Source organism: Urocitellus parryii, chromosome 4, assembly GCF_045843805.1.
Source record: "Urocitellus parryii isolate mUroPar1 chromosome 4, mUroPar1.hap1, whole genome shotgun sequence".
In the NCBI taxonomy this organism is placed as follows: Eukaryota; Metazoa; Chordata; class Mammalia; order Rodentia; family Sciuridae; genus Urocitellus; species Urocitellus parryii.
In genome coordinates this window covers 68469996-68496913 of record NC_135534.1, presented here as the reverse complement: position 1 = coordinate 68496913, position 26918 = coordinate 68469996, and the positions used below count along the sequence as shown (strand labels likewise).

Sequence of the window (26918 nt, the reverse complement as noted above, 5' to 3'; positions counted from 1 at the left end):
GTTTTATTCCTGTTTGAGAACATGAATCATTTGTCTCCATTTAGAAGGGGCTAGAGCAGCATCAGGGCACAGTGAGGCCTGTCTGCTTCACAGTGCCCCCCGCCCAGCCCTCACGTGGCCCGCTGATCCGAGGAGCCGAGCCAGCCAGCTTCCTCGGAACTGTTGATGGCTTCCTGACAAGAAAACATCTTTGCAATAAAATAAGAATTCTCAGCCTTAACCAGGAGGGAGATACAAATGGTGGCATCACAGGCACTGAGGCAGGCTGGGGGACACTGGGGGAGGGTCTCTCCTCTCCTTTAGTGCTGTATAGGGGGACAGCTAAAGGAGTGAGGCCAGGGAGATCCTTCTGATCCTGTGCCATGCTGCTTTGCCATCTACTCTCCTCAAAAAAGTACAGTCAGTGCAGGTGTCCCCCAAAGGCACCCCAAGCCTCGCCTCTGAAACCCCTTAGAGAAACAAGGCAGGCAGCCAGAGGCAACAAGCAGCCCCTTTCTTGGTGCAAGGGCTTGGATGCCACTGTGCTTTTTATCTTATTGAGCAAGAGCTGGAAGAGAAGTGCTAAGTGCTACTGGAAGGCAGGACGCTTGAGCAGAAGCTCGGCCCTGGCTCCAGGGCCAGCTCAGGGTCTCTAGGATGGGGCCTGCAGGGAAGTGGGGGAGGCAAAGCCCAGCGTGCGTCCATCCAAGCTGCTCCAAGTGAACCAGGACACTTGGGTGTAAAATCTTAATGGAACTGATCCCAGTACCAGGGTCTGAGGGCCCGGTTTAAGGGGGTCAGGGATCCCCTCCATATTTGGGTTTCTCGTACCCTTCAGCTCAGGGCCAACATCCTAGAAGCTCCCTCTCCATCCTTCCTGCCCTGGGAAGGGCCCACTTCAGCCCCGGGCTTCAACCACCCTCAGACCCCACCTGGCTCCCAGAAGGAGGGGCTCGAGGCCCCCTGAGGTTGGCTGTGGTGCCCCCGCACGAAGGAGCAGGCTGGGGAAAGTTTCACTTCAGAAGACCAGTCTGTGGAAGTCACCTCCATTGCCACCTGCAGGGTTGCAGCCCCCTGGAGAGCCTTCATCCTCATCCTTGTCTTCATCAAAGCCCCTGCCCCAGTGCGGAGAGGCAGGGAGGGCCGAGATGTAGGCCGCCCTGCTGCGGGCCTCCTTCTCCTGCTCCTGAGAACACAGGTGAGGGTGAGGGAATCACTTAAAAATCAGACCCCTACTGCCAGATCCTCCTTTACTCCCCTCCCAGTGCCACCCAGCTCAGCACACCGGAGTGTCCCTTCTGGGTCTCCAGGGCCAGGCCACAGAGGAAGCACAGCTTCTGTCTTGGGGCACGATAGATGAGGCAGACCCTTCTACCGTAGATCTACCCTAGATCTAGGCTTCAGAATCCTCCCCTCCCCCACCACCTCCTCTCAGTAAAAATTCCAGTCCCTTGAAAGAAGGAACTCATTATACTAGACTAACTAGCTGACAATGGCCTGAGGTGGAAGCAGAAAGTCCAGGGACCTGTCATGTCACACCACTTGGGAACTTGTCCACAGGCTTCCTGACCACAGGGGTCCAAATGATTACCTCTCAAGGCATGAGCAGTGTCTGCCCATAAGCAAGTTCCTCCTCCTGCCAAAATGAGATCAGCCCCACAGATCCCTCACTACCGCACTGTCTCCCCCCAGAGTCTCCCACAAAACACCAACTCTAGATGCAGGATCTGAAGGCCATCATGGCTAGTGCCTGTCCCATCAGTCAAAGCCCTTGCTGTCCCTGTTGCTGAATATTGATGCTACTCTCCACTCTGAAGAAAATCAGAAAATGTTATATATGGGGGTCACAGGTAGGTGGCCCCTCCAAAAGCTCCCAGTGGCATTCCCTGCCCACTGACTCTACTACCAGGCAGCTCTTTCAGCGCCCTAACAACTGCAAAATCAATTATTTAACATCTGCTTCTCTGAAGGAAGGGATCTGTCAGGGCCACTGATGTTCCTGGTCCTGAGTGATAGACAGTGAATGGGTTTTAAGAAGGAAGCAGCTGAGTGCAGCGCAGTGGCAGGACTCTTTCACAGTATGTGTGAGGCCCTGGGCTCGATCCCCAGAGCCACAAAAAATAGAGAAAAGGAAGCAACTCAAAGAGATAACCAAGGACTGATCCAAGCTGGGGGCTGTACTGAGACTGGACCCCGCCACCCAGGTCACAGCAGAGACCTGGGTCTGCTCACCTGCAGGTAGAGGATGTTGTCTTTGGAAATAGCTTCCATCAAGTCCTTGTGGAGGGTGGGCTCTGCTCGGGCTCTGGGAGAGCCCGGTTCAGCCTCAGGCACCTCCCCAGGCCGCTGGCGGTAAAAGAGCACATAGGCTGTGTCCTTGGGGAAGAAGGAGGTGACGTTGCTGACAGACTCGAAGGAGGAGAAGGACACCCGCGTGTCATTGAACAGGTACCACTGGTTCTCAGGCTCCGGCCTGTCAGCAGTTCCCAGAGGCGGGGCCGGGCGGGCAGCGCCCTCCCGGGCGTAGCAGTAGTAGTGGCCACTCTCTGAGGACACCCCGGAGTGCACCACAACACTGCACAGGTCATAGGCCTGGCCCTGGCCACCAGCCAGCGGCAGGCGGAGCAGGAGGGGAATGGTGACGTCGTCCAGGATCTTGCGGCGCCGCATGGTGCGCAGGTCGAAGGAGAAGCGCAGCAGCGTCAGCACGAGGTAGCGCGGGCCCTGGCTCAGCTCCACCACCTTCTCGGCGTCCTGCAGGGAGGCGCACGACTCGCAGTAGTAGCGGTTCTCTGCGGTCAGCCTCTCGGGGGACAGGAAATAGTTGACGAGGTCCAGGACAGAGCGGGAGCCCTCGGGGCCGCACGTGGGCTCCCGGGCGGGGGCGGGATCCCTGTGGCTCCCGGGTCCCAAGTTGTCCTCCTCCTTCTCCTCGGGATCGGCCTCCTTCTCCTTCTCCTCCTCCTTCTCCTCTTCTCGTCCCTTCTCCTCCTCTTCCTTCTCTTTCTCCCCTTCCTCCTTCTCCAGCGTCCCCCCCTCCTCCTCTTCCTTTCCTCCTTCTTCCTCTTTGCCCTCCTTCCCTTCCTCCTCCCTCTCCGCCTTCTCCTCCCGGCCACTCTGCCCACCAGCTCCCGGGGAGCCCAGGCCTCCGATGTCCAGCACGGCGGGAGGTGCGTCCCCAGTGATGCAGTGTTTCCTTTGCCTCCGGGGACCCGCCCTGCTGGGAACCGGGGCTCCGACATCTTCTGCAGGGAGCATCACCGAGCCCAGGCGGCGCCGGCGACAGCGCTCGGGAGGAGGGAAGGCAAGAGAGAGGTCCGTGAAGGCCTCCTCCCGGGAGGAGACGTTGAGGCAGTGGAGGCAGCATATCCGGGTCACAATCTTGCCTCCAAACATTTTCTCCACAGAGGTTGAGCTGGGGCTAGGGGGCTCCTCGGGCGGGGAGGGCAAGCTGGACTGCTTGAGCTTCTGGCAGATCCGGGTCCCGGTTTTCTCTTCTTCGTGCAGCCTGGGGCAGGCGACAGCACAGGGTCTGCATCTGTACACCTGCAGTGCACCCGCCCTCCCGCCCAGCCACCCTGCCCACGACCACAGGATTGATGGACAAATGCAGGAGTCTGTCCAGGGGATACATGCTTACAAAATGGCACGCTAACATACCTGTGCACGGGCACAGGGCCAGCACACAACACAGACTCACCTGCATGCAGGCACACAGACACCACGGAAAGACGTGCCCGACCTAGGTCACCCCAGCAGTGGTAAGGACTGGCGCACTCAGGCCAGCACAGCACAACATGCACACACACACACCCCAACCCTCGGAAACCACCATGCAGTGCAGCTTCTCCAGACTTCCAACACTGAGGCCTGGCCCACGCCCTTGGTGCACACCTTCCTTGCCTGCCACAAGTGGAAGCCGGCTCCCTATCCAGGAAGATGCCACCCAGCTGGGAGGGGAGGAGTCTCCCCCACAACCCTCTCTGGACCCACCCGGAACCTTACCGATCCAGCAGATACTTTAGGTACTCCGAACAGTCCTGCTGGGTGCCAGGGCTGAACCAGGGTGTCCAGGACGCAGAGAGGAAGTTCTCAGGGGAAATCGCCGGCCTCTAGGACAAGGAAGGGGAAAGTGAAGCCAGAAGCCACCAGTCACATGCCCACCATTTCTGCTGCACGTTAGGCCTGAGGGCTCCCAGGACTCCGTTTCAAACATCCCGGCCTCCTCTCAAGTCCTTCTGTTTCCTAGCTGTCCCTCACCTGTCCCAGCCCACAGATCCATGCGACTCAAGCAGGGGACAGGATATTGGAGATAAGCCCTCCTCTGGGGATCTGCTCTTCCCTCTCCCACCTGCTTGGTCCTATGCCCACCTCCTGTGCTGCCTAGACACCCCTCGCCCCTGTCAAAATGAGACCCCAGTGCAGTGTGGCCTTGTCTGTGATACCTTCCCAACACCATCTTCTCCATCATTAACCCCTCTCCCTCCCCACACACGCCACACTTCCCTTCCCTGTCCTTCCCTTCCCTTCAACTGTCCCCTGCAGGTCCCTCTGCCCACAGCTCTGATGAGGCTTCCTCATCCCCGTGCCCACAGAGCCATGCAGAATCCCCGGCCATGGGATTTAGGTTCCATGAGGGCAGAAAATATTTGCTCTGTTTAACTTAGTACTTTCAACAGCCCTCAGGGTACCTGGCAACACAGGTGCTCACAAATGGCAGTAGATGAAGGAAGCACACCTTAATGCAAGCGGCTCCAGGAGCCACTCCTGCCAGGCAGACACCTCCTTCCCAGCGACTTTGACCATGAACCTGGGCCAGACTGAAAGGGGCTCAGGTACTCACAGCGGGAGCTCACAGCCAGATGCAGCCAGATGTAGGCAGGTCCCAGAGCCAGGAAGGCAGCACTGCAGGGCCTGGTTGCACCTCCCCCCCCCGCCCCCCCCCCAGGACCCTGCGCACACCTGGCTGTGCTCCAAGAAGGCAAAGAGCCACTGCAGCTTGGTCATCAAGGGCTGCGAGTTGTTCTCAGTCAGGCGGAGCACACAGTGTCGAAAGCTTCAAAACAAAGCAGGAGCACCCAGGTGAGCCGAGGGCCCTGGAGCCTCCACTCACCACACAGCGGACAACCCAGAGCCTCCGGATGGACAGTTCCAGCTCCAGGTGAGGCCAGAGGCCGGGGAAGAGATGGTGAACAACTTGGCCTAGAGTGTCTGAGGTCAGGACACAGCAGTGGTCTTGGTATGACAACAAAGGATACAACAAGGCCACCCATCCCTGCAGTCCCCTCCGGCTCTGACACCCCACGACTCCAGGAGTCAAACATTCCAGTGTTCCAAGGTTGGGACTCCAGTGTGCCCCAGTGTCCATGCCACCATCCTCCCAGCCACTCGGACACTCTGCTGGTTACTTCCTCCAGGAAACGCCATCCACACCCGTCCAGAACAGGACTCGTCCCCACTTCAGCCCTGCCACCCACTCCTCCAGGCCCTGCCATCCCGAGTTACTCTCCTGCCTTCAAATGAAGGAGGAGGGAGGGTCAGTGTGAGGGACGTGCTGAAAGAAGAGGACACCACAGGGGCAGACTGGCTCTCAGTGACAGGGGTCTGATCCTAGGAGAACAGGTGGAGACCTCCCGACAGCCTCGATCCCTGGAACAAGCCAACTTCTGAGGTGCAGCTTGGCTTTGGTTCTCACAGGCATCTCTGGGCAGATCAGTCACGTTGTCCCACCCAGACACTGCACAGAGCAGCATGACTCAAAGCGTTGCAGGACCGGGGCTCAAACCCAGGATCTCACACACGCTAGGCACATGTTCCTCCACTGAGCTATGTCCCCAGCCCTTTTTAAATTTTGAGGCAGGATCTCCCTAGGTTCAAAGCTGGCCTCAAACTTGTGATTCTCCTGCCTCAGCCTCCTGAGCAGCTGGTATTAGAAGCATGTGTCACCACACCCAGCTTGTGCAGCATTTTAACACGACCATGATCATAGAAGCACATGATCACGTATCTGGCAAATCATTATTTTACAGAAATAATGGTCTGCACATACCAGGTGAGGCCAGAGGCCAGGGAGGAGATGGTGAACAACTCGGCCTAGAGTGTCTGAGGTCAGGACACAGCAATGGTCTTGGTATCAGAACAACAAAACTAGTCCTTCACCAGGCAGTTTGAGAAGAACAATAAGCAGTGCCTAAGGAAACCTTAGAGACCAGCTCTAGCTTCCTTCCACTGAACCTGAAGCTCAGAGAAAAAATTGACCTGAGGTCACTGTAATATCAGAACCCAAGCTTCCTCTTGCTGAATCCAAGCTGAAACTTGGAATAATTTTTAAGCAATCCATGAAACCCATAAAATGGTCACGGACAACTAAGACTATGCTTGTTTCATTAAAAGCAGGAGAGTGAGTGGGAGTCCCAATCTAAAGACACACTGCCCCCCCAGGACTCTAGGAGAAGAGCCAGTGGTACCAGCCAGCCCAGAGCAGCCCCTCCCGCTGCAGCCCACCTGTGGTTCCTGTCCACGCTCAACACCTACTGCCACCACAATGGCCTGGGGCCCCCTGGCCACAGACCTCAGAGAGTCACACCAACAATGCAAAGCAAGGCTCACCCCCACCTTTCACCAGAGAGCCCAAAGGGGAGAAGGGCACACAAGGAATTCAAAAGCAGCACCTACTCAGACGCCATGAACAAGGCCTGGAGGATGCTGTTCACGTAGCACGTGTTTCCCAGGTTGATTAAACCAATCTTGCCCGTGTCTGACTTGGCCATGAGCCGGGGGTAGAAGCCAGCCAGCTCACTCTTCTGCGAGGTCCAGGCATCCTGCCCCAGCAGCTGCTTGATGCGGTCCTCATTGGGAACGTGGAGGTCCTGAGGAGGGAATAAGCAGGCTGGACAGTGGGCACCCGGGTCAGCTCAAAAAGCATCCTCCCCTGGGAAGCCTTCCCGGGCTTCAGCCTGCTCCGGCACCTCCTAAGCCCACCACTCGGAGGCGTTCCAGAGACGGTATGGACAGTCCTTGCTCACACTTGTGTCGGGCTTTCATTCTGACACGTGGACTTCTACAGAATCTTTCAGTGACAACTGCCTCCAGGTAGCACATCCCCATTTAAAAGACGAAAAAACTAGGGTTCAGACAGAAAAGAACTGTTCAGGGTCACAGAAGGAGTGAAGAGTGAGCATGTTCCTGGAAGAGCCCAGGCGGTGCCAGACTGAGCAATGACAACACGTGCCCACAGGTCAGATCCAGGGGCGTCGAGACCTCACGTCTAGCCCTAGCGCTCATCCTCACTAGCCGCCTGGCCATGGTCAGTAAGCCTCTCTGCCTCGGCCAGTTGACCTCCTGGGCCTCAGTGTGCTCACCTAACATCGGCGTGGCATCCTGTGCTCCGTGGTGCTCACTCACGGTGACGTTCCCACTTCACCTTCCACTTTTGGATTCGCTAAGTCACCTTGAAAAGCATTAGTCACCGCAGCACCTGAGCCCAGTCAGGATGGTGGGAGGGTCCTGAGCTCTGAAGTCCGGGCGCTCAGCCGTGGGCTCAGGCACCGGCACTGTCCCCCTCACTGATCTTTGTTACGTCAAACAGCTACACCAGAAGACCACCAGGCAAAGGGTCCAACGACGACATAAAGAAACCCACCCAAGCACATGGGGCACTCTTCAGCAGTATTCTCAGGGGTTGCTCCAGCTGTACGCATATTCAGGCTCCTAAGCACAAGGCCCTAGATTTGTCCAAGACGCCAAAGGGCTTCAAACCCTTAGCACCCAAACCCTCCCCACAGTGCACGTCCTCTGGCTAATGCCTTGCTCAGCTGTGGTTTAACACTTTTGCTCATTCATTTCCTTGGATCATTTATCAGATAATTTAGAGGACTGGTGAGTCACCTCTCACAGATGATTAAAAAAAAATGCAGCCAGTGGGGAGAGCAGTAGATACAATCTCAGCATCTTCCGCTTCCTCCCTATTAAGCCTGACCTAATCCCCCACCACACAAGAATAGGGACGAAAGACAGAATCCTACATGCAGACGTGCACGGAGGACTGCAAACACAGCCATACAAACACGCCCATTTTCCCAGATAACTTTATACTCTTAGGAAATTAAAATTTCCAAATAACTCTCAAAATCCCGAGTGATACTGAATTAGATACATCAACACCCTGACAAGGAACACATCTCCGGGAGAAATTGCTATAACTTAATACATCTACATGAGAGATCCTTCCAGAACTTATTTACAAAGGGAAATGTGCACAAACAATATACATGCACCACACACAAGAAAGAATTTTATTAAAGTATCGCCTGCAGTCTTGCCTTTCACATGGGCTTGTACCAAGGGGTACTCAAAGCCACAGGACAAATGTGGCACAGCTAATATTTAAGGACAAAAAGAACGTTTACATTGAAATAAGTGTTTATAATTACGAAGTATATACTTAGGCCTTTAAGACGAAGAGGAAGAGATCATGTCAGACTGCTCTGGGTAGGTTAAGTCCCCTCCTCTGAGGGCAGGGCCTTGGTGGAAGGTTTGAAAAGCCTAGACCTACTGGATGAAGCAGTGCCTCAGCCTGTTCTCAAGGTCTGACTCTGCCAACCTTTGTGATCCCCACCCAGCCCCATGTGCGGGCGCACGCGCGCGGACACACACACACACACACACACACACACACAAATACTGTCATATAGGACTTGGAGGTTCCCCGGCTCTGGGCCTTTCCCTCTGACTCACCTGGAGTGTCCTTCTGCCAATCTCCACTGGCCCAGGTCTAACTCCAACACCCCCTTCCCATGAGGCTTTCCAGAAAGCATCTCCCGGGCATCCCTGCACCATCTGCCTGTTTTAGAAGCCTAACTCCCTGCACCTACTAAAGCAGATATCTGCAGATTCACCTTGACCATCAGCTGCAGTCTGCAAAACTTGGGACTCGCTCATCTCAGGTCTCCTTCATGCCCCAGGCAGCTCCAGCTCTCTTCCCTGTGTCCACCCTTACTTTACAGCCACAGTGCTCCTCACACTGGATCACGTGGCTTTTCCATGGCATTTTGCAGTACTGGGGACTGAACCCAGAGGCACTCTACCACTGAGCTGCACCTTTTTTTTTTAAGACTTATTTTGAGCCAGGGTCTCACTAAGTTGCTCAGGCTGGGCTTGAACTTGAGATCCTCTTGCCTCAGCCTCCCAAGTCACTGGGATTCCAGACGTGTGACACTACAGTCATACTGTAGTGATACTCTACTCATTCACTCCCAGTCCCTGGGCACAGAAGACAAAGATCAAAACAGCATGGCCCCTGCTCACCCGAATCTCAGTCTGGCAGAAAACAGGTGCTGACAGTCCCATAAACTCAGCACATCCCCAAAAAGCAGGAGTCCCATCTCCTTACCATATCCACCCCAGTGCAGGGAGCCTGCGCCCTGTGGAGGCAGCCCCCCACCCACTGCGTGTTCACTCTATCAGAACACTCTCCCGTGTGGAGTCCCAAAAACAGAAGATTCAAGAAATTGATAGAAGGTTTGGTTTATTGTAATTTACCCCCAGAACTGGTGGGATGCCCCCATTTTGTGATTTCGGATTAAAAAATACAAATAGATTCATCGTCAATAGAATTTTATAACTTTTGTTTGTGCCTCCTAAGCAACCCATGGGTATGAATTTATGAATACTTTTAATGTTAATATCTGAGATTGGGCCTTACAAACCCCAAAATGACCTGAATTGGAACCCCTAAACCCACATGAAAGTAGGCAGCTGGTTGTAAAAACTGTTTTTTCCCCAGTCCAGAGTCCAGACCAAGCCAGAAGTTTCCTTGATGTTTATTTTGGACCATTTGTATATTTTTCCAGATTTTTTTTTTATTATTAACAGTAAAGCCTCTCCTGGCCTTCAGTGGGCTGCATAGTGCCAACTCCCTACCGAAAATAGGCCCCAAGCCTCGTCTCTAGTCCCTTCATGGCTGAGGTTGGCCATCTCACCTCGTACCCTCTACTGTCCTGCCCCACCCCAAGGCAAAAGAACATCACCCTCTCCACAACAGAATTCGGTTTTCTAGTCCTCTTTGGCTCCTAGGGATCCCTCTTCCCTGACTTTCTTGCAAGCTTACCTATTTAATTTAAAAAGATGTTATATCTTGACAAGCGTTTCTAGATGTTCTGTGGGGGACACTTTCCAGAGGATCTGGAGTCAGTGCTACAGTGCGAAGGGCAGAGGTTCTACAAGGGCCACCAACCCAGACATCCTCCCCAACACCTGGGCCTGCCGCTGTGTCTGACATGGGAAAGGCCTGGGCAATCCCGGGCTCTGGCTGTCTCGGAGACTCAACGGATCCCCAAAGCTCTCCAAACCTCATTCTCCTCATCTATGAGGTATCATCTGCTTCTCAGGTTTCTTGTAAATATTAGACAAAATCATGTGGGAAAACACCGTCGTGCAGCACTACCTACAAGTGCTGGCGACACTCAGTCCCTAGAGACCTACCACAACAGCCGAGAAACCTTTCCTCACACAGCCTCCTCCTCAAATGGAGAGGATCTCTGCCTCCTTGGCACCACCCCCGTGGACAAGGCAAGCTCTTAGATCAGCCTTCCTTACACACAGCTGTGTCACCTGCCCTGGGCTGAGAGGCCTCAATAAAGGAGGCCATTTGCTTCATTCTCGTGTCCTCTGTTGGCTTGGTACAGAGAAGGCCACCCTGCTCTGGAGTGCTCACACTGGTGGGGGACATACACACAGTGAATGTGTGACACCATGCACTAGGGCCATAAGAGCCCAGAGAGGCCCTGGCCCAGCCTGGCAGCAGGGTGGTAGAGTTACAGGGAAGGCTTCAGGAGGGAGCCACACTTGTGCAGAGGCACGAAGGACAAAGCAATCGAGCAGATGGGGAAAGGTTCACAGGAGAACAAGGGCTCAGGGTGGCCATGACAGGACGACCCATCTGAGGAACAGTGGGTAGCTCAGGGTGCCCAAAGCACACACTGGCCTGGGGAGGTGACAGGAGACAGCCTAGAATCAAATAACAGGAAGCTGCCACCAACCCAAGGAAGACCCAAGAGCTAGAGCAGGCTGGGGGTCTAGGGGGGGACTGTGACTCACCTTGATGGCCTCCATGACAGGCTCATACAGGTCTGGGAATCCCGGGAACCTGAACACCATGCAGTGGACCAGCTCCGCCAGCTGCTCCAGGCAGCTGGTCCCTGAGTTCGAGTCCTCCTTGACCAGAGAGGTCACCATGGGGGGGATGTGAGGGAGAAGCTGTGGGAGCAGAGGGGGGCCAGGTCAAGTTCCACTTAACCTCTGGGAAGTGGGACTGTGGTCACGGCTGAAAGCACCCAGAGCTCTTTGAGGTACATGACCACTGTCCCCTTCATCCAGATGGGGGAGCTCTGTGGGCAGGTGATATCCTGGTACGAAACACACCCCAAGACTTCGTGCCTCAGTTTCATCCGTGAAATAGGATAAATACCCTCACAGTGGAAGGGAGGCCTGAGCCCAAGCTCCCGCTGTTTAGCCTCAGCCAAATGACCTGCCCCGAGATCCTGAAGGCCTGAGCGACCAGGGCTACTCTGCCTGGAAGTGATGCTGGGGCCACAACACAGCCAGCTGGGTGGGCCCTGACAGCATGTGCACAGCCTCTAGGGACAAACACCCTCATTCCTCCAACAAACATTTGCATGCCAAGCTTCATCTTCACGGTGACTTTATGTATCCACGATCACCCGCATCCTACAGATGCAGACACAGAAACTCCAGGCTACGTAATAAGAACTTCTTTGCAGTGCTATGCACTGAGCCCAGGGCCTTATACATACCTGGCAAGCGCTCTACCACTGAGCTACACGCCCAGCCCCAGGGAGGTTACAGAAATTGCCAGCATTTCACTGTGGGTTACGGAGGTTGGTGTCTAAGCCAAGTCTAAGTCTGAAGCCCATTCTATCCCCTGACCCACGGGGTTTCAATCTTCAAGCTCCTGGGGTTTGAAATAATATCATGACAAAGTTGGGCCACAGGAAGGAGGAAGCCAAGAAGGATGGAAGGAAATGTTCTTGTCAAGCCCCCAACATGTGACAGGCTCCAATCAAATATCACCTTATCCAATCCCCTCCCCCTGACTAAGGTTTCCCCATGCTAGGCTCTGAGCTTCAGTGTCCAGCCCAAGGTCACCACATCAGGTAAATGGAAGATTGGGGCTCAACCCTGAGTCCCCCAAATTCTGGCTTAGCCCACTGCAGCAAACTGGGCAGTGTGAAGTGTCACTGCCCTGACCAGGGCCACCAGAGTCTGGGGCCCCACATGCAGGTCCCAGGGAAAACAGGCAGAGTGAGGCAGCAGCCCTGCCAAGGGAGGACCATGAGGACGACAGGAAGGGCCCGAGCTAGAGGCCAGGCCACCTGGGCGCTGGGGGACAAGGGGTATAGGAAGGACAGTGGGTGGGGAATCAGACCAACTTGGCTTCTCTGTTCTGTCACCAGCTGTGTGGCCAGGACAAGTGACTTAACTTCCCTGAACTTCCCTTTCTTCATCTGAAAAAAAAGAAACTGGCAGAAACTCTGTCTAGGAATTGGATGAATGAACGTGATGCCATCTTCAGCTCTGTGCCCGGCAGACCCAGGCCCAAGGAATACTAGTGGTCATCAGTCAAGGCTCTGTCACTCTACTGTGTGCCCAGGGAAAAGGCACACAAATGCTGTGGCCTCGGCATCCTGTCTGTACAGTGGGTTTCCAGCACCCCCTGTGCTAACATCCAGGGCCTCAAGGTCTGGGGCGTCAGGCTCCACCCCTCCTCCCCAACAGAGAAAAATATCCACCTCCAGGCTGGAGGGAACACAGGGCCACCCACCCTGGGGCAGCAGACAGGGACCCTTACCAGGTGGAAGGCCTCGTGGGAATGCTGGAAAGTCAGGAGCATGTACCTGAGGACAGACAAGGCGGCTCCCCGGACAATGGGGTACAGCAGCTTGGAGAAGACCTAGGAGAAAGGGCCTGATCAGGAGTCCTCCGGCCTGGGCCACCCAAGGCCAAGGGCAACACAGGCCGAGAGGGGACTGAGACACGGCAGAGCTGAAGTGGCAGTCCAGATAGGAGCAAGAACACGGAGGTGCTCGCAGACCCAGATGAACTGACAAACAGCAAAACAGGCAGCAAGAAAGTTAGAAATCTGGTGGATGGACAAAGACATCCTCACTCCAGTGGGCGATCAGAGGAACCAAGCAATGGGGGAACCGGAGGCCCAGAGGGGGGGCAGTGTGAAGTGTCATTTCTGGCCCAAGTTACACAGTGGGCTTGGGTGGGAGCCTCAGTACTCCGCTTCCCAGATCTGCACGGCCCCAGCAAGAGACCAGAAGGAAAGACTGCAAGCCTGGGCCGGGACAGGGACCACCAACCTTCTCGATTTTGGCAAGTGAAACCTCGATCAAGATGCTGAACTTCTTCACAGCGGCCAGGCCCTTCAGCAGTGCAATGATCCACTTGTCAATGTTCTTCCCCAAGGGCCAGGACACCCAGTCGATCATCCTAGCAAGGGGGGGTCACGGTGACATAGGGACAAGTGAGGCCCAAGTGCAGGGGTGAGGGCAGCCCAGAGACTAGCCATGTCTTCAGTTCCCAGGGACCCACACCTGCACGGGGCAGCTGTGGGGTCTGGGAGGCGAAGAGACAGCTCTCGGAAAATGCAAATGAGCCCTGCACAGACACCTCACAGACTGAGGCTCACCCCACCAGGAAAGGAGCCTCTCGGTGCCCCAAACCTCACCCCTCCAGGCTGGGCTGCGTGGGGGAATGGGACCTCTAGCCACCTCTGGGACTAAAGATCTGGCTCCAGCAGGCCCTCACCACGTGACCCGGAGCAAGACACTTCCCTTCTCTGGGCCTCAGTTTCTTCCTCTACAAAATGAGGAGGATCTCTCTTTCAACCAATATGACAATTCTGTGAGGCAGGTAACAAAAGCCAACACCAAGTAGCATCGGCCTGCACAGGGCGTGCTCTGCTTTATATGGATTATCTCATCTGATCCTCATAATGCCACTCCTTGGATTAGGCTCAATGCTGAAGCAGAAGGCACTCAGGAAAACACTACTAGGCTTGCTATTTTATTTATTTATTTATTTATCTTATTTATTTAATTTTTTTGGCAGGGGGTACTGGGGATTGAACTCGGGGGCACTCAACCACTGAGCCACATCCCCAGCCCTATCTTGTATTTTATAGAGAGACAGGGTCTCACTGAGTTACTTTGCACCTCACTTTTGCTGAGGCTGGCTTTGAACTTGTGATTCTCCTGCTGCAGCTTCCCAAGCCGCTGGACTTACAGGCGTATGCCACTGTGCCCAGCTGGCTTGTTATTTTATACTCAGACTGTGCCATAAAGAACAAAGAAAGTGTATAAAGACCCTACTTTGTGTACAACCAGACATGAAAAATTGTGCTCTATATGTGTACTATGAATTGAAATGCATTCTGCTATCGTGTATAACAAATTAGAATAAAAGTTTTAAAAAACAAAGAAAGTAATGTTAAAGATTTTTTTAAAAAACAAAGAAAGTAATGCTAATGATTTTAGTTGTCAATGGATATTTATTTATTTATATGCAGTGCTGAGAATTGAACCCAGTGCTTCACACATCCTAGGCAAGTGCTCTACCACTGAACCACAACCCCAGCCCAGTAACGCTAATTATAATAGTAGTTTCCATAGCACTGTTCTAGGCACTTTACATGTCTGTCATTTCATCCAATTTAATCCTAAAAACTCTATGTTAGGCTCAATTATATACCACTTTATAGCTGAGGAAATTGAAATAGGTTGGATTACTTATGCAAAGTCACCAGCAAGAAGTGGTTGAGGCAGGATTGCATCTGGGGCAATTTGGCTCTAGTAGTGCCCACGCTCCTAACCACTAATGACAAGGAATCCAGGAAGGCCCTGCAGAGATGGTGGGCCTGCACATGGGCATGAGAAGAATGGCAGAAAGAGGCAAGCTGCGTGCCTGGGGTCTGAGTAGTCAGCGGTATACTCTGGGATTCCCAGACAGGCCCTTTAGGATAGATCACAGGTATGACAACATTCAAATGAGGGAGGAGGGATGTACAAGAGCTCAATGAGCTGAAAAGAACCAGACTGTTGTTGGTATTTGCCAAACTTAGAAAGCATGTCATGAAGTACTCTGTTGTTATTTGGGGGCCTACAATACTAAGTACTCTACCACTGAGCTACATCTCCAACCCATTTTTTATTTTGGGACAGTCTCACTAAGTTGCTGAGTCTGGCCTTGAACTTGCGATCCTCCCGCCCCAGCCTCCCCAGTAGGTAGGATTACAGAAGGGCACCACCATGCCCAGCCATTTTCACCTGCTTATACAGCCCCACGGAAGCCTGGAAGTCTGGCAACTTCTCATACCACCACCCACCTCCACTTTTACAGAGGAGGAAACAGTTCCTTGACACTTCCAGAGTCACACAGCTGGTACCTAGCCTGGCAGCATCATTATAGCAGGATTCTGTGTCCCTCACATCCAGCCCAGGGCCAAGCACAGAGAGGGCTGGAGAACGGTTGAGTAACTAAACAAATATGAGGGCCTGGCCTCCAACCCCCAACCTAGCACAGCATCCACACCCAGTGGAAGGGGCTTCTGGGAGGAAGAAAGGGAGGGGCCCTAGCGCTGCCCACTGCCCAGCCCTCCCCACTGTCCAGCCCTCAGCTTCCCACCTGCTGATAGCAGTCAGCATCTGGGAGTCCGTCACACTGTCATCATTGCTGAGGTTCCGGACCACACCATCCATGAGCTCCAAGGGGAGGTGCTGGACCACACTGGCCAGGGCGCTAGATGGCGGCTCCTCCTCTGGAACAGGAAAATAGACAGAGCTTAGCCAGGCAGGCAGTCCTCTTCCCTTCCCCACCACTCCCTGCCCTCATGCTGCCACAGAACTACAAGCTGGGCCTCTGCAAAGAGCACATCAGGGCCACCTCCTCTCCCCCTACAGCATCACAGCCCCGGATTACTGCTCACTCATCCATTCACCACCTTGCCAGGTCCCAGCCTGGTCCCAGCCAGTGTCCCCAAGACAAAGCACTAACCCCCAACTGTGATGCAGGGGCAAGTCCTTTAGAAGGCATAATACTAGAACTAGCCAGAAAGGGTAGGAGGGGAGGGTGCACTTGGGAGGAAAGGCATATAGACACGGGCCTACGGGTGAGTTATCCAAATTCATTGCCCAGGTGTTGACTATACACAGAGCTTTGGTTCTGTTTCCTGCCTGGTGTAGTCCAGTTCCTTTCCCCCAGCTAGCCCCAAGATCAGGGAAGGCAAAGATCTTCTTTCAGTCATTTGCCCTAGAATTCAGTTCCACAGCTGCCAATGGAGGGTCAAGATTCTACAGTACACCTGCAAGCTTCTTAAGGTCTCCAGACCCTCCCCTCATCATCCTTGCTGCCAGGTGCTGCCAATCTCTCAAGACCAGGTTCAAAAGCCTAACTTCCAGGCAGCCCACCTGACCCAAAAGCCTCGATGACCCACCATTCTGTGGCTTCCTCTAGCCCATTCTTCCCTCTTGCTCCATTGCTCGTCATCCTATGTACCAGGCAGCCCACTATTGCCTGCATTTCCAGCACCCGCCATGGCAGAGGATCCACAGTGGTGCTCAGGACAGGACTGCTAACTAAGTGAAGTAACAGCGCAATCCCCCACCTGTGCATCACCCCTCGCACACACATGTCGCGCTACTGTGTCGCCTAACATGCAGACAATCCACACAGATAGACAGACTCCTGCCCCAGGACCCATCCAGGACCTCGGCGGGCCCGTGCTCTGGCCCCGCCGCACACGCACCTGTGCAGGAGATAACTGCAAACAGCTCCTTGAGGCAGGGCAGGATGGCGGCAGGCTGCGCACGCCACAGCTGTGCCAGGAGCCCGCTCACCTGCTGGGCCTGCTCCAGGAACTCCACCGCTCCCTCCTCGCCCTCCGCGGGGCAGCGGAAGCGGCCGAGGCAGCGCACCAACTGCTGGCAGAAGAGCAGGCGGTGCGGGCCGTCGGGCACGCAGCGCGGGTGCCGCGCCAGCAGCCGGGCCACTTGCGCGCAGGCGGCGGGCCCCGGGCGCTCACACACGGTGCGCAGCACCTCGCGCCGCAGCAGCGCGAACACCTCCTCAGCCGCGGGCCCCTCGGGCAGCAGCTGCAGGCCCAGCTGCACACAGGCCAGCGCGCGGGCACCCGGCGGGCCCGCGCCACCCTGCAACAGGCGCAGCACGCGGCGCGCGCTGAAGAACTCGGCGAAGACATCGGGGTGATGGCGGCCGGCCACGTGCAGCAGCTGACAGCCCACGCGGCGTGGCAGCTCGTCGGCGCCTCCCACATAGAGGCGCGCGCCCAGGGCCAGCAGGGCCAGGCACTGATCCCTCTCCAGTGGCTGCCGTGCCGCCTCCAGGACGCGCCGCACCAGCCCTTGCTTCACGCTTGCAGGGTATGACGAGGTCACCACCGCCTCCAGGATCTTGTCCATGACGGCCTAGCTGCAGGGGACAGGAAGTGGGGTCATACCCTGCCCAAAAGTTGTGGGGCTCAAGAGCTATGGTCAAGTTTCTGCTGTTGTCCCTCCAGTGCTGAGCGACTCAACCTTTCTGGGCCTCAATTTTCTCATCTGTGAGATGGGGTAATGATACCTACCTCTCTGGAAGGAGTCCTGACAAAGTAAAGCTCAAAACGTGGCACACAGTAAACCCCAGGGAGTCAGGGGCTCCCACTGCAGAGCACCTGCCCACCTCCTCTCCCCATGCTTCCCTGGAGACCTCAGCCATTCCTGGGGCAGGTAGATAATACTGGATCTAGAAGCTGCTGTGTGGAGTCCTGGTCAAGTCACATCTTCTAGGGGAGAGGACTCAATGCCTGTGGGGGCCAGCCCTGGCTATCTCACACAGTGTACTCTGCTCTCACTCAAATGCCTTGCCCTTTCCCAAATTAGTACACCTTTGCAAGTCCCCACTTCTTTGTGCTGTGCCTTTTGCCTGGCACATCCTAGCTCCAAGTCCCATCACCACATGAGCCAGGCAAGCTCCTATTTTCCTAAAAGTCTATCTAAAACACCCTCCTAATGGAGGCCATCTTGAGGCACTAGGCATGAGCCAATCCTGACCCTCGATTCCTATGACCACCTGTAGCCTGTTCTTTTATGACAGCTGCAATCACTTAGTGCTGGGGCAGTATGGTCCCCATCCCCTCCACCAAGGCCCAGCATCTCCTCTCCATGCTCAGCCCTTCCTCTGGGTCAGGATCCACAGTCCTGCACACCTAGAGCCCTGCCTGCCTCTCCAGCCCTAACTTACACTGGACCGCTCATTCCTGGCTTGTCATGTTCTCTCTGCCACTGGGCCTTTGTGCATGCTCTTCCTTCTCCTTGTTTGGAGACCTCAGCTGAAAACTCACTTCATCAAGGAAGATTTGCCTGACCTCCCTGCCTGAGTCAGACCCTCTTGTTAAAAAATCTGAACATCTTGCTCTCTTTATAGCATTTAGTATTATTTGATTGAGGTCAGCCTCCCCAACATTATATGTGGTCAGGTTTTGTTCCCCACAGTATCCCCAGCACACAGCAATGCCTAAGCACATAGTAGGCATTTCTTGGGAGGGCAAATACAGAGGAGAAAGCGAGTTACCTCAACCATACTCCTCTGAGCCACAGAGCCTTCCTTCAGCCCTTTTCTGGAAGCTCTTGCCCCATGCTCATCCATTTTGAGTCCTGGTTCTCATGCTCGTTTCCATGGGTACAGCGTGCTGTCTTCATACCTAACTCTCAACTTCTTTGTGCAATCCCACCTTAGATAGGACTGGTTACAAGGCTCAGCATATGTAGATGTTAACTAAACTTACTGGCTTGGTAAAAACTTCTGGAGCTTCATACCTGCAGCAGGTGTGAAGACCAGCCAGATACATCCTGGATAACAGGACAGAAAACTTGATTCAGAAGCTGAGTTATTCTGGGACCTCAACAATGTGCCAGACCCCAGGGACACACTATGCTCCCTTCTCTGTTTGACTGTGACCAGAGTTGCACGTCTGCATTTTATTGTATAAGAAGCCCATTTGTTTAAGAAGAGTCTGTGTCTCTCACCAGGCTGTGAACTCCTTGGAGCAGGGATAAGAGCCTACTTCTAGGTGGTTGGTGCCTCCTGTGCTGAGAAAGTGACTCTTAAGAGTTTTCTGTGGTTAGAGGATGCAGCCATGACACAGCTCAGTGATTCCCTGATGCTGGCCTGGCTGCTTCAGAATCACCTGGACACGTGTTAAAAATTCAGGAGCCCTTAGCATCTAACTGTAGGCCTTTGTATGCTTGACAGTGCTGGGGTTCGAACCCAGGGCTTCACGTATGCTGTGCAAGTGCTCTACCAATGAGCTACCCAGCCCCTTTATTTTTTAAATCTATTGCTTAGCTAGCTTTTCAAATGTCACTTGGCTTCTATTTTTACATTTGTTATTAAATGGAATGCATCTTTTTGTTGCTTGCTTTTTTTTTTTTTTAAACAAAAACTTGTCTTGGAGAAAAAAAAAAAAAAATCAGTTGCCCAGGGTCCACCCAGGTCTCCTGAACTAGGAAGCAGGGCAAATGGTGTGTCAGACTTAGCCTTTTCCCTCTTCCGGTGAGGCTCATCTGGGATGCATTCTGGCTACCATGAAGGTTACATATGCTCCTCAAGCTTATTTCCACCTTGCAGGGCTGTGAAGACAATCCTTAGCATGATGCTAGGCACAAGAAAGTTCTCAGAAAATGTCACTTCCTGTTGCTTGAGGAAGCAAAGTCCCAGCCCCTTAAGCAATGTCCCAGACACTTAAATGTGTCTGGTGGTGGACAGACACATTTGTAAAGAGTGCCAGTGCAAGGCGTGATCCCAAAAGGACTTTAAAGCATCTTTTGAAACTGCTCTCCTGGGCTGGGGGGACAGCTCCATGCAGGAGCACTTGCCCAGCCTGTGTCAGGCCCTGGGTTCAATCCTCAGCACCACAAAAAAAAAAAAAAAACAAATAGATTTCCGTTCAGTCTTAGGCAGTGCCTGTGACACGGCAGTTGCTGTGGCCCACCTCACACAACAGTCCATACTCTCAGATCCCTGCGATGGCCTCCGCCTGCCCTGTAGGCTAGTGGATTTAACATATTTTCAAACCAGGTGCCAAGAAACCCTGGCCCTCAGGCAGCTAAGGAGAAGCCCTCACCAATGAGATGCTAGCTGCCGAGTGACCCAACCGCAGCGATTCCATAACGTTCTAATACCTACCACAGGAGGTGGGTGGTGCCTGGCAGCTGGGAGCCCAGGCAGCAGTGCTGTTCCATCTCAGGGCCAGCCTTGAAGCCCAGCTCAGTCTGTGGCCTGGCCACACCACACTAGCTCTGCTTACCTGCCCCCACTCCTACGCCAGCAGTCAGGTCAGCAGTCACCATGGTCACCAACAAACCCACTCAATAACGTCTCAGATGCATTCGTGCAAAAGGGTTTTAAAGGCTTTGACCTCACCTGACCCCACAAAAGGCCAGGGAAGTTCTGCTACCCCAGCAGGAGCAGGGAGGCTGAGGCTCAGAGAGGGAGCGTCATGTGACCTTACCAGGGCAGCATTAGGCCCTGAACTCTCTCTCCCTCGGGGAGGAAAGAGCAGGCCTCGGGCATTCCTCACGGGGCAGGATTACCCTGCCAGGCCCTGGATGAAGAGATGGCCTGTCCACACTGGCTTGGACCCAAGAGACAGCTGTCCCATGCCAATTGCAGCAGCAAGAGCAGCTCTCCTCCCTCAGAAGAGCCTGCACTAAAAGCAGGAGACCAGGTTCTCTCATTTGGAATCACCAGGTGACCTTGGGTGAGTTCCTGCCTGGCTCCTGAGCCTTCTGTTGGAAAATGGGGTCTGCTGTGGGCCTGCCACTCACAGGGCTGGGACAAGGTCTAAAGAACATGAAGGCCAGGGCAGTTGTGAGTCTATTATTGGGCCATTTGGCAGTGAGGGGAGAGACAGACATGGTTTGGAGAAGGAGACAGGTGCTGCTGATCTAGCTGATTCAACAAGGAAGTCCCTCCATTAGCCCGCCCTCCATGTCCACTGTTTCCGCCGTCTCTCCCTGAGCTCCAGCCCCACCCAGGGTCAGCTCCTCTTTCCTCCTTGCCTGGACTAGTGCAGTAATCTCCTAACCCATCTTCTCATTCCCTCCCTCAACCTGTCCTCCAATAGAGGCTTGTGTCCTGGAGGAGAACAGAGTCCAGGCTTTGACTCTAGTTCAGACACCACCTGCTTTGGTGGCCACAGCTGTTGAGGTCAGTGCTTTCTCGGCTTTCTGAGCCTCCAAATTCCAAAATGGACATGACTACCTACCCACCCCTTAACCTTTCCCAGCAAGCATGCCTGCCTCACCGCCACTTAGCTTGCACCCTCAGCCTGCTGGCACGACAGCCCGAGAGTCCCGGCAACACCAGAACCCCCCAGGGCTCACAGTAAGCACACAAGAAACTCAGTCCCTACCCAAGGCCAACATCCGTTTATCAGTCTTTCTCGGCTGACCCTTGGCACTTCTACTATGTGCCATCTCCATCACCCACAAACACCCAGTGCGTATGTGTGTATGTACAGGTGTGTGTGTCCCCACAGCTCCAATGCTTGGCTCCAACCCCACACCCTGGGCCCCAGCTCAGCCTTCACTACTCTCCACAGATTAACCTCATGGTACCACGAGCTCCATCCTGCCATCCCCTACAGGATAAGGTCCAAACTCCTGAGCCTGACACTCAGGCTGTCACAGATGGGTCTGTGACACTGTGGGGCAGGGATGGGCTGAACTTGACACTGTTCAGAGGCCGCTCAGGAGACTTGGGCAGTGGGCTTTTCTTGATGTCCTCTCTGCCGGCTGTCTCCCTCTTCTACAAATTCTGGCTCATCCTGCAATGTCCAGCTCCCAAGCCCCTCCTCTAGGGGGCCTTTCCTTATCCCTCCATGATTGAGGCTTTGAGCTCAGACCTCAAGGCCCTCTCAGCTTCTTTTATCCTTCTGCAGTACAGCTGGATTCCACGTCTCTCTGCATGGGTAGGAAGTATGTCTAATCCCCGTCTCTGTGCACAGTGCCCAGGAGAGGACCACAGAAGCATATGTGAAGGTGTGCCTAGTGGCTGATGATATGTGACAGCAAGACAAGGTAAACCCAAGAATGCAATCAGAAAAGGACCTCCAGAGACAGTCCTAACCCTGGGTCCATCCACTGCCCCTCCCCTGACCAGGCTGGGACTTGCATGTCCATAACCCTGAGAACCTTAAATATCAGCCAAGAAAGCCCCTACAGAGGCCACTGGAACGGGCTGAGACAGGCTTTAGCCATTCTAGAAATAATCCAAACAAAGCAGAAGGAAAAAGCAAAACAAAAAACCTGTCCCTGGTTAACTCTCAGGTCAAAAGCTCACAGAATCTCCTCATGGGGGAGAGGGAAGGAGGGGTCTTGCTCCCCCACCTCAGCACCTACAGTGGAAGAGCCCCTTTCCCCTCCTCTGGGACCCTCACAAGGAGCCGCCCTCTCCTGACTCTCCTGGGTGTGTGGGGGGTGAGGAGGGAAACCAAGCTGTCCCTCCCAACAGGAAGTGCCCTCCCTCTCTGGCCCCTCCAGGTCTCAGGGCAGCTGTCTCTAGGTATTTTTAAACTGAACTTCTTCTAGTCCAGGCAGTCCTGGGAAGGAGCCCTTCACCCTACTCTGGAAGCCCTTGTCTGGGCCAACAAACTGCCTCCTGGAAAGAAAGGAAGAAAAAAAAAAAAAAAAAAAAAGCTTTTACTGGTAAAAAGCAAGTGCTCTTTTATTGAAGGGAAATGAGAGAGAGGAAGGTTGGAGCAGCTGTTCCCTCCTGGGGAACACACTCCACCACTCCTGAGGAGGCCACCCCTCGCAAACCTCTTTCACCGCACCCCCACCCCCATTCCAGGCTTTCTGGAAGGGAGGGCACCAAGCTGACACATCAGGTCGCCAAAACGCAGGGGCCTTTATAGATGAAGTACCCCAGGTCCAGTATGCTGAGTACAGCAGAAGTCTATTCCAAGTAGTGGTGGCCTCTGTCCCTCCCCCCCAGTTTGTGCCCCAACTCAGCCCCCTCCCTCCAATTATATCAATGCACCCTATCTAGTCCAGGCTGGGCCCCCCCGCAAAAGGATGGAGAGCTTATGGAACTGCGCGCAGTTACTCTCAGCCCTGAGGAGCTAGACATCTCAATATACAATTGATGGAGGAGGAGGCTGAGGCCCAGAGAGGGGTAGTTACTGGCCCAAGGTCACACAGCGAGGCCCAGGATGCACTCAGACCTCCCGCCTCCCAGCCCGGGGCTCGCAGAGCCCTGGGGCAAGTCCGGGATTTTTGAAACGTCAGGGTGCAGACCCCCCCCCCAAACCCCCAACACATACACATTCAGCCCCCTTACCTCCCGGACCTCAGCGGGCCCTACCTCAGAACCGGCTCCTGGGCGGGGTGCTCAGGCCGGGCAGGACTAGGCTGGGCCAAGCTAGGTCAGGGCGGGTCCTCTACTCCCCCCAGGGTGGGGTCGCCCTCCGCCAGGTCCCAGACCGCAAGGATGCTGCAGCCACTGCAAAGTCCAATCTTCCCACCCAGCTCTGCACTACCCTGTATGGACCCGGGCAGCCCGACTCTGCGGCGCGGCCCCGGGGCTGCGGGACGAAGCGGGGGGAGGGGCGAGGTGCGGGAAAAAGGGCGGAGCCGAGCGGGGGCCACCCCGCTAGCCGCCACTCGGGCTGCGTCCCCTTTAAGACCAGCTGGCCTGTGCGCCGGCAGGGGCGGGGCGGGAAGCTGGGCGGCCTTCGCAGCGCCTCCTGGGAGATGGAGTCCGCGCCCAGTGCGCCGGGCCCTGAGAAGCGCAGAGAGAACTACAAGTCCCGAGCGCGGCGCGCAGACTCGGAGCCGCCACGCCCCTGGGTTGGGCCCCGGCCCTCCGCCTCCTCGCAAAGCTGCGCTGGCCGCCCGCGGAGGGGAGGCTGCAGAGCGAGGGCTGGAGGTGGGTGCGGTGCGGGCCGGGGCGGGGGGCTCGAGACCCACGGTGAAGGACGCGTGTCCCTTAGGGCACCCGTCTTACCATGGAAGGTCGCCTACTCCAGCCTCGCCGTTCTCGTCTGTGAAATGGGATGCCTATGCCAGTGGCTGCGGGGGGAGGGGCGCGTTTCGGGTAGAGGAGAGCGGGGGCAGGGGAATAGAACTGTAAAAGGGGGCGGGGCTGGTGGGAGGAGCTAGGAGGAAGGTGACGGTGGGAAACCCCGGATCAGAGGGTCGGGGCTGTGGGAGGAGTCTTTGGAAGGTGGGGCGAGGAGGGGCGGGGTCTCTAAGCGAGAGGAGGTCTCAGGTCAGGTCGGAGGAAGTCACGGGTTGAGGAGTGTGAGCTGAGAACCGGCGAGGCGAGCCTGGTTTGGACAGGGTGGAGGGGCCTGGCGAAACGAGCGGGGACCCGAAGATGAAAGGGCCCCCTCCCAGCTCTGGAGAGCCCAGGGTGCGCAGCGCTGTTGGTGTGAGCAAGGGCCTGTGGATATACAGAACACCTTCGTTTCCTTGTGACTAGAAATAAAGAGCCCGTCCCTTGAGCTCAGTGCGTCATACACATGATCTCATTCAGCTCTCACACCCTGTAAAGACCAGACGTCATCATATCTGTTTACCAGTGAGGAACACAGGAGAAGCGACTTGCCCAAACACTCAAGAGTCCTTGCTCCAGAGGCCCTGCTTTTTTCTGGCACTCCAGAGAGGCAGAGGTTTAGCCTGGGGTGGGTGGCAGAGAGGAAACAAAAGTTCTGACGACCTGCCTTTCACAGGTTGTTCAGCAGGACCAGGTCCCCCAATGCTTCAGAATGCCAAGCCGTGGCGTTGTGAAGATGAAACGGAGAGACTAATTGGAAAGCTCTTTGTTTATAAAATTATCATTGTTAGGAGAAGCAGGAAAGCCATTGGGACAGAATGGATCAAATGAGGTGCTTATGCTAGAGGAAAACCACAAGGTGAAGCCTGAGAGTGAGCTAAGAGTGCAAAGGAAAATTCTAGAAGAGGATGGGGGATGGTGGTTGTTGGGACCCTGCACCAGGTGAAAGAATACTTTGCTGTGCAAGTAGGGCAGTCTTGCCAGGTCAGGTGTCTTTCTTCTACCCCAGGTTTCCCCCTTCCCCTACCCTAATGGGCTTCTCACTCCAAGATGCCTTGTGTCTGCCTTGGGAAGCAGCCTGTAGGCTTAGAGATACAGCCTGGAGTTGAGCATGCTGACACATGCCTGTGATCCAAGCTGAGGCCGGAGTATCTCAAGTTTTGAGGCCAGCCTGGGCAAACATAGGCAATCTAGTGAGACCGTGTCTTTAAAAAAAAAAAAAAAAAAGTGGGACAATACAGGCCTTACAAAATGGGACTAATGATGTAGCTGTAGGGTGTAGGATAGAAAGGGCAATGTCCCTACATAGTCCCAAGGGCTGTGAGTGAGAGTCTTTATCCTAGTGGGCTAACTGAATAAGATGGAGAAATCTCTGGTTTATTGGAAGGCACATTACTCACTCTAAGTATTGACATCCTTGAAATTTACTTGACCATGTTCTGTTCATTCTGCTACATAGTGGGAGCTCTCCTTGCATTTACTTTCAGATGATCTACTGGTCCTTGCCCCATACCCTAGATTCCAAGTTGAAAATTCAAGAGTGTATTTAAAAAAAAATTTTTTTTTAAAGTGTGGTACTATGGATTGAACTCAGGGCCTCATGCATGGTAGACAAGTGCTTTCCCCCTGAGCTGCATCCTCAGCCCTTTTTTCATTTTGAGACAGTTGCCCAGGCCAGCCTCAAACTTGTGATCCTCCTACCTTAGCCACCTGAATAGCTGGGATTACAGGTGTGTATCACCACCTGTAATAAGTTTTAAGAACCCAAGAGAGACTAGATCTTCTTATTGGTAGGTGACAGCCTGGGGTGGGTTTCTGGAGACAGAGGGAACATTCCTAACCTCAATAAGGAGGCCCAGCAACCATCTACTTATTTGGCTATTGTAAGGAATGAGAATAAAATGCTCAGAAGTTAAAGAGGAGGAAGAATCCCAGTTGAGAGGTGTGGCAAATGGAGATTTTCCTTCCCAGAACCTGCAGCGGGGATGGCAGATGCCAAATTGCAGAAGAAAGACAGGGCCTGCCATGGTTACCTATGAAGCAGGGATATAATAGTGTCTACTTTACCTATGAGATTAAAGAGAGATTAACATGACTGAAATACATAACACAGTAGTTACTGCTCAGTAAATGTTAGTTCTTATTATTTCTATTATGGTAGTGATTATGATCATCATTATCTGCCCAGGAAGTGGCCTAGGGCCACACAGTAAGCCAAGCCCCAGAACCTGATTCACATACAAGTTCAGGCCAAAGACTATGTACTATCCTCTACCCTGCAAAGCCCTGCTGGTTCTTTCTGCCCATCCTCAACATTTCTGAGGCCCAAAAGTGACCCTCTCTGTGAACATCCTGAGTGAAAGCCATGGCAGGAGTTTCCTGCTGCTGCAGTAGCAGACTCTGGATTCAGGAACAAGGCCTCTGCAGCCCTCTTTCCCCAGCCTGGGTCTGGTGTGGCAGGCAATCCAGTGGCGTGGTTTCTGTGAGTGGTGCGTCCATCTAGAGAGATCACCCAACTTTAAATTCTAAAACTCTTCCAATTCTGGGCCATTTTAGCTTAACCCTGGTTGGCTTCGTCAGCCTCCAAAATGCAGCAACATTTGGGGATGAAAATGCTTCTTAGTAGCAATAACAAATCTGAAATTTATTGATTCTGGCTATTCATTGGGGTCTGGCACTCTGGCTGGAATTTCATGTCTGTGGTTTTATGAGGCAGATATTCCTTTCTTTACCCTTCTCAAAATATAAATATTTCTTAAATTTCTAAGCCTACAGAAAAGTTTATAGCCCTTCACTTAGGT

At 54.1% G+C, this 26918-nt stretch overlaps 2 protein-coding genes across 6 annotated transcripts in view; one reads left to right on the top strand and one right to left on the bottom strand.

Moving 5' to 3' along the window:
* Positions 1–17: 17 nt before the first annotated feature.
* On the bottom strand, positions 18–23661 carry Usp35 (ubiquitin specific peptidase 35). 2 transcript variants are annotated; one of them, XM_026387315.2, is made up of 11 exons: positions 23401–23661; positions 16808–17490; positions 15688–15820; positions 13365–13494; positions 12848–12949; positions 11077–11235; positions 6655–6848; positions 4942–5035; positions 3985–4091; positions 2212–3487; positions 18–1165 (listed from the first exon to the last, which is right to left on the bottom strand). In XM_026387315.2, the coding sequence occupies exons 2-11, from the start codon at positions 17478–17480 to the stop codon at positions 998–1000; spliced, it is 3036 nt and encodes a 1011-aa protein (XP_026243100.2). In that variant the 5' UTR covers positions 17481–17490; positions 23401–23661; the 3' UTR covers positions 18–997. The 2 variants fall into 2 exon arrangements, with proteins under 2 accessions (XP_026243100.2, XP_026243099.2); XM_026387314.2 differs by having other exon boundaries at positions 23425–23661.
* Kctd21 (potassium channel tetramerization domain containing 21) overlaps positions 20699–26918 on the top strand; it is a 24240-nt gene continuing 18020 nt past the window's right edge. For 2 of the 4 annotated variants that reach the window (XR_003300618.1, XM_026387317.2), the window contains exon 1: positions 23948–23988. The gene's annotated coding sequence lies outside the window, so the exon portion shown is untranslated. Of the gene's footprint in view, positions 20819–22066; positions 22140–23947; positions 23989–26918 lie in introns of those variants that run through there. The other 2 variants (XM_026387319.2, XM_026387316.2) reach the window with 2 other exon arrangements.